The 7,248-nt window shown below is 48.7% G+C and overlaps 1 protein-coding gene across 1 annotated transcript; it reads left to right on the plus strand.

The window, feature by feature from the left end:
• LOC122552329 (relaxin-3-like) lies at positions 1–3,892 on the plus strand. The gene is made up of 2 exons (XM_043695084.2): positions 1–310; positions 3,251–3,892. The coding sequence occupies exons 1-2, from the start codon at positions 136–138 to the stop codon at positions 3,523–3,525; spliced, it is 450 nt and encodes a 149-aa protein (XP_043551019.1). The 5' UTR covers positions 1–135; the 3' UTR covers positions 3,526–3,892.
• Positions 3,893–7,248: the final 3,356 nt, after the last annotated feature.

The following is a 7,248-nucleotide window of genomic DNA, read 5'->3' on the forward strand; positions in this document are numbered from 1 at the left end:
CAAGCACAGGCTGTAACCTCATCCCTGGCATTGGGACTCCTCATTCCCGCTCCTCAATCTCTCTTCTTTAGCTCTCAATTCTCCCCTCACTCCTGCATCCTCAGTATCTCAGGAATAAGAAGGAAAGTCCACGTCATGCTGAGGTTTTGGTTTACTCTGACCCTCTGGCTGGTCATCTCACAGTTTCAGCTGGAGGCTGATGCTCGTAAACCTGTTCTTGGACTGAAACTGTGTGGGAGAGAGTTTATCCGGGCTGTCATTTTCACCTGTGGAGGCTCCAGATGGAAAAGGACAGGAATAAAGACAGCAGGTAAGAGCTGCCAGGCAAGCCTGTGACACTTAGACCCGCGATAGCACATAGCACTGAGTGGACATACCAGCAGAGGGTTACCTGCTGGTTACCAGACCCGAGAGGGTTACCTGCTGGTTACCAGATCCTAGTGGGTTACCTGCTGGTTACCATACCCTAGAGGGTTACCTACTGGTTACCAGACCCGAGAGGGTTAACTGCTGGTTACCCGATCCTAGTGAGTTACCTGCTGGTTACCAGACCCCAGAGGATATCTGCTGGTTACCATATCCTAGTGGGTTACCTGCTGGTTACTATACCCTAGAGGGTTACCTGCTGGTTACCAGATCCTAGTGGGTTACCTACTGGTTACCAGACCCGAGAGGGTTAACTGCTGGTTACCTGATCCTAGTGAGTTACCTGCTGGTTACCAGACCCCAGAGGATTATCTGCTGGTTACCAGATCCTAGTGAGTTACCTGCTGGTTACCAGATCCTAGTGGGTTACCTGCTGGTTATCAGATCCTAGTGAGTTACCTGCTGGATACCAGACCCCAGAGGGTTACCTACTGGTTACCAAATCCTAGTGGGTTACCTGCTGGTTACCATACCCTAGAGGGTTACCTGCTGGTTATCAGATCCTAGTGAGTTACCTGCTGGTTACTATACCCTAGAGGGTTACCTGCTGGTTACCAGATCCTAGTGGGTTACCTACTGGTTACCAGACCCGAGAGGGTTAACTGCTGGTTACCCGATCCTAGTGAGTTACCTGCTAGTTACCAGACCCCAGAGGATTATCTGCTGGTTACCAGATCCTAGTGAGTTACCTGCTGGTTACCAAATCCTAGTGGGTTACCTGCTGGTTACCATACCCTAGAGGGTTACCTGCTGGTTATCAGATCCTAGTGAGTTACCTGCTGGTTACTATACCCTAGAGGGTTACCTGCTGGTTACCAGATCCTAGTGGGTTACCTACTGGTTACCAGACCCGAGAGGGTTAACTGCTGGTTACCCGATCCTAGTGAGTTACCTGCTGGTTACCAGACCCCAGAGGATTATCTGCTGGTTACCAGATCCTAGTGAGTTACCTGCTGGTTACCAGATCCTAGTGGGTTACCTGCTGGATACCAGACCCGAAAGGGTTACCTGCTGGTTACCAGATCCTAGTGAGTTACCTGCTGGATACCAGACCCCATAGGATTATCTAATGGTTACCAGATCCTAGTGGGTTACCTGCTGGTTACCATACCCTAGAGGGTTACCTGCTGGTTATCAGATCCTAGTGAGTTACCTGCTGGTTACCATACCCCAGAGGATTATCTGCTGGTTATCAGATCCTAGTGGGAAGAATGGAAAGGAGAAGTCAGCAGGATTCCTAAAGGAGCTGTGATCCTCTCACGCTCTGCCTAGCTGCCTGATGCTTATGTTTGTGTGGGCAGAGTGAAATCTCTGCTGACATGAGAGAGAAATCAAATGTCCAGTGCTCCCTGCAGCTGAATCCAGAGCCCAGGTGGTTCTCAGTCTGTGCTGTTCCAATGAAGGGGGCCAACTGGCACTGCTGGGGGGCTCAGGGTCTGGATGGGACAGTCAAAGTACATTCTTTTTCATTCATTCACTCATTCATTCACAGGATGAGGGCATCGCTGGTTGGACCAGCACTACTGCCCATCCCTAATTGCCCATAGAGCAGTTAAGCATCAACCTGATTGCTGTGGGTCTGGAGTCACATGTAGGCCAGACCAGGTAAGGATCAAAGTTTCCTTCCCTGAAGGACAAAAATGAAGCAGATGGGTTTTTCCATCAATCAGCAATGGTTTTGTGGTCATCATTAGATTCCTGAATCCAGGAATCCAGGAATTTTTATTGAATTCAAATGTCACAATCTGCCATGGTGGGATTCTATGCAGGTCCCCAGGACATTACCAGGCTCTCTCTATTAACAGTCCAGTGATAAGCCATCACCTCCCCGAAATCAGGCAGCACTGCCTCAGAATTGTCAATGTTCAATTGCACACTCACTCCAGGCCCAACAATTGTCAATTCTGCTGTGTCAGGACTGATAGCTGCAATTGAATTAGGGCTCAAGCCCTCTTCACTGGTCTTTGTGAGTCTGTTATTACAAGTTTCCCACGCTGGGTTTTGTGGGGAGATTATAGGCTGAGCACTGAAGTCAGTTCATTGCTGTTTTTGAGACCACACATATTTGATATGGGGTCCATGGAGCAGCACTAATGTTTGTAAATAATCCAAAGAGATTCTCAAATGCCACTAGAGGAGAAGAACTGGCTGAACAGAACATCTGAATTAAATTATTGTTCGCTGATCCTGTCTGGAACAAGTACAAATGCCATAGAGTTTTTCTCAAAACTCCGGCATAACGAGCAGTAAATTTAGCTGGAGGCCCCTCTCCAAATCATTAGCCAGTGATAAAGCCTGTAGAGAAGAGTCTGTGTATATGTTGAGAAGGTAAAGTCACCTGTGGTTGAACATTCTATCAGCTCTCACTGTCTGGAATCCTCGATGAATAGCAAGCTCAGCTGAGAGGACGAGTGGTTAGGAATCTGTCACTGAGGGTGCGGTGTAGCAAGTACATTCCTGCATCTCCCGCTGTTCTCCATACTGATTAAGTTGAGACAAATATCAGCCACGATCTAGGTAGAAGTGGCTACTGCGGATGCTGGAGATTAGAGTCAAGATTAGAGTGGTGCTGGAAAAGACAGCAAGTCAGGAAGCATCCGAGGTCCTGCTCCTCAGATGCTGCCTGACCTGCTGTGCTTTTCTTAGCTGAAACAGGCTCAATTCGACATGATCTATTGTCAGAGGTCTTCTGGATGTAGTGGAGATAATTTGAGATCCTAAAGACAGAAATTCACTGCAAACCAGTATTTAGTTGATTGGAATGTTTGGACAAGATTTAATGATAAGTTTCTGCTTTGTGGGTTATGGTGTGTTTATCTTCTAGATACCTCTGGGAACTCCGGCTACTTGGAGAAGATGATGAAAGACACCAATTTCAATGGCTGGGCTCTTTCAGAGGATGTCACCATCTCTGAACCAGAGAGTTGGAGAGTGCTGGTGGGACTGGGGGGAGAGAGCCGAAGTCGGAGAAGCATTTCTGATGATGTACTGGAGACTTTGAGGAGCACCGTTAGGAAGGGGAGGGATGTGGTGGTAGGCCTGTCCAGTGCTTGTTGTAAATGGGGTTGCACCAAGAGTGAGATCAGCTCACTCTGTTAGAGTACACCTCGGCATCATCACCAACCTTCTGTTCACCTCGACATACAACAGGAACCTGAAGACTGGGTCGAAATGTGCAAATAGTTCTCCTGCCAAGATCTTAGCCCTCACAAATCTCGAAAGCACAGCATAAATATCTGTGCATGATACAAGCACAGTGATCAAAATAAAGACCAGCAATTTGCAGGAAGCGGATGTTTTGCGAGACAGACATTTATTGAAATGTTTAATGCTTTGACTCTAGATTAGCTTTTTTTATTAATTTGCCATCAAACATTCATTGTTTTTATTTAAGGTTTCAGTCATAATCTTAATATGTTCACATCGTGTTTGTACAGTCTGCGTTTCATAAAAAAAAGCTACAGCATCACTACAACTCAAGTCTTATTTGTCAGTGTTCAGGTGGGAGTAATTCGTTCAGTTTCCACTGTAATGAAAGAATTATTAACCAGTCTCACTGTTCTGTAGTGCAACAGGATTGACACACTGCCTCACACTGGGGTACAGTCCTGCACACACTGCCTCACACTGGGGTACAGCCCTGCACACACTGCCTCACACTGGGGTACAGTCCTGCACACACTGCCTCACACTGGGGTACAGTCCTGCACACACTGCCTCACACTGGGGTACAGTCCTGCACACACTGCCTCACACTGGGGTACAGTCCTGCACCCACTGTCTCACACTGGAGTACAGCCCTGCACACACTGCCTCACACTGGGGTACAGTCCTGCACACACTGCCTCACACTGGGGTACAGTCCTGCACACACTGCCTCACACTGGGGTACAGTCCTGCACACACTGCCTCACACTGGGGTACAGCCCTGCACACACTGACTCTCACTGGGGTACAGTCCTGCACACACTGCCTCACACTGGGGTACAGTCCTGCACACACTGCCTCACACTGGAGTACAGCCCTGCACACACTGTCTCACACTGGGGTACAGCCCTGCACCCACTGCCTCACACTGGGGTACAGCCCTGCACACACTGACTCTCACTGGGGTACAGTTCCTCACACATTGGCTCTCATTGGGGGATGGATCCCATAACACTGACTCTCACTGGGGGATGGATCCCATAACACTGACTCTCACTGGGGGATGGATCCCATAACACTGACTCTCATTGGGGGATGGATCCCACAACATTGACTTCCTGAAGAAGGGCTTATGCCCAAAACGTCGATTCTCCTGTTCCTTGGATGCTGCCTGACCTGCTGCGCTTTTCCAGCAACACATTTTCAGTTCTGACGCTCATTGGGGGATGGATCCCATAACAATGACTCTCACTGGGGGATGGATCCCATAACACTGACTCTCACTGGGGGATGGACCCCATAACACACTGACTCTCACTGGGGGATGGATCCCATAACACTGACTCTCACTGGGGGATGGATCCCATAACACTGACTCTCACTGGGGGATGGATCCCATAACACTGACTCTCACTGGGGGATGGGCCCCATAACACACTGACTCTCACTGGGGGATGGATCCCATAACAATGACTCTCCTTGGGGGATGGATCCCATAACACTGACTCTCACTGGGGGATGGGCCCCATAACACACTGACTCTCACTGGGGGATGGATCCCATAACACTGACTCTCACTGGGGGACGGACCCCATAACACACTGACTCTCACTGGGGGATGGATCCCATAACACTGACTCTCACTGGGGGATGGATCCCATAACATTGACTCTCACTGGGGGATGGATCCCATAACACTGACTCTCACTGGGGGATGGATCCCATAACACTGACTCTCACTGGGGGATGGGCCCCATAACACACTGACTCTCATTGGGGGATGGATCCCATAACAATGACTCTCCTTGGGGGATGGATCCCATAACACTGACTCTCACTGGGGGATGGGCCCCATAACACACTGACTCTCACTGGGGGATGGATCCCATAACACTGACTCTCACTGGGGGACGGACCCCATAACACACTGACTCTCACTGGGGGACGGACCCCATAACAATGACTCTCACTGGGGGATGGATCCCATAACACTGACTCTCACTGGGGGATGGGCCCCATAACACACTGACTCTCACTGGGGGATGGATCCCATAACAATGACTCTCCTTGGGGGATGGATCCCATAACACTGACTCTCACTGGGGGATGGGCCCCATAACACACTGACTCTCACTGGGGGATGGACCCCATAACAATGACTCTCACTGGGGGATGGATCCCATAACACTGACTCTCACTGGGGGACGGACCCCATAACACACTGACTCTCACTGGGGGATGGGCCCCATAACACACTGACTCTCACTGGGGGATGGGCCCCATAACACACTGACTCTCACTGGGGGATGGGCCCCATAACACACTGACTCTCACTGGGGGATGGGCCCCATAACACACTGACTCTCACTGGGGGATGGATCCCATAACATTGACTCTCACTGGGGGATGGATCCCATAACAATGACTCTCACTGGGGTACATTGAACAAGTCGTGGATTAGCGTGTACTGTGAGGTGGTTACTCCACAGGTGAACACTGAAAAGGAAGAAAGGGTATGGGTGAAACCCAGATAGAGTAGAGAATGCTAGATAGTGCAGGAATCCCCTGTAGCTATCTCCCCTCTCCTTTCTAACAGATAGCATGTTATGGATATTGTTGGGGAGGATGTCTATGCAAGGAAAGCAGTTGGCAGCCAGCTTCCTGGCACCATGGGTGAGTCTGCTATGTAGGACAGGAGGAAGAAGAATGGCAGAGCTGCAGTGGTAGGGGATTCAATTGGAAGGAGAACAGGTAAGTGTTTCTGTGACCGCAAAAGAGATTCCTGGATGGTATTTTGCCTAAAATGTCACTGAATGCTCACAGGGCCAAGGCAAACAGATGATGGTGCATTTCAGTAACAATGACATAGGTAGAAAAGTGGGACGAGATCCTGAAAGCTGAATTTAGGGAGCTAGGAAGTAAATTAAAGAACAGGACGCAAAAGCTAGTAATCTCTGGATTATTCCCAGTGCCACGTGCAAGTGACTGTCAAAATGAGAAGTTAATCCAGATGAATGCGTAGCTGGAGAGATGGTGCAGGATTTCTGGAACATCAGAACTGTTTTAAAGGTTGTTGGGACCTGTACAAGGTGGACAAGTTGTGTTTGAGACAGAACGGGACTAGTGTCCTTGCAGGGAGGTTTGCTTGTGCTGTTGGGGAGGATTTAAACTAATTTAGTTTGGTTGGTTTGTTGCTTTTCAAAGAGAAGGTTCAGTGGAGGAGCTGATTAGCCAAATTAGAAGAGACAGCAATGATATGTTACTTAAGGCACAAGGGAGTTAGGCCGGGTTGAATGGTATTTAATTTAATGCCAGGTGTCTAGCAAATAAAGAGATTAGTTGAGGGCACAAATTTAAAAATGGGAGTATGATGTCTACACGTTGGGAGAGATCAGCTCCCACAACAGTTTCAGAGAAATAGATGAAGAGCTATGTAGGCAAAGTTTAGGTATTAAAGTAATAGGGTGAGAATAGGGCATTTCAACTTGCCCAACATTAACTGGCATAGTCAGTGTGTGAAAGGTTTATAACGAAGGGAATTCTTAAAAGGCATCTAGCAGAGCTGTTTAAGCCAGTGTGTAGAAGGCCGTACATGAGAGAGGGCAGTCCTGGGCTTGGTTTTAGGTGATGAAGGTGGGAAACTGGGTATCAGTGATGAAGTATTTCACAAACAGC

Source organism: Chiloscyllium plagiosum, unplaced genomic scaffold, assembly GCF_037043375.1.
Source record: "Chiloscyllium plagiosum isolate Xiang-an unplaced genomic scaffold, Cpla_swu_hap1 HiC_scaffold_45, whole genome shotgun sequence".
Classification (NCBI taxonomy): Eukaryota; Metazoa; Chordata; class Chondrichthyes; order Orectolobiformes; family Hemiscylliidae; genus Chiloscyllium; species Chiloscyllium plagiosum.

Excerpts from the sequence above, each read along its gene's own strand:
- LOC122552329 (XM_043695084.2), top strand. The coding sequence starts at position 136 with ATGCTGAGGTTTTGGTTTACTCTGACCCTCTGGCTGGTCATCTCACAG. Across the intron at positions 311-3,250 it reads GACAGGAATAAAGACAGCAG|ATACCTCTGGGAACTCCGGC; the intron begins GTAAGAGCTGCC and ends TTTATCTTCTAG.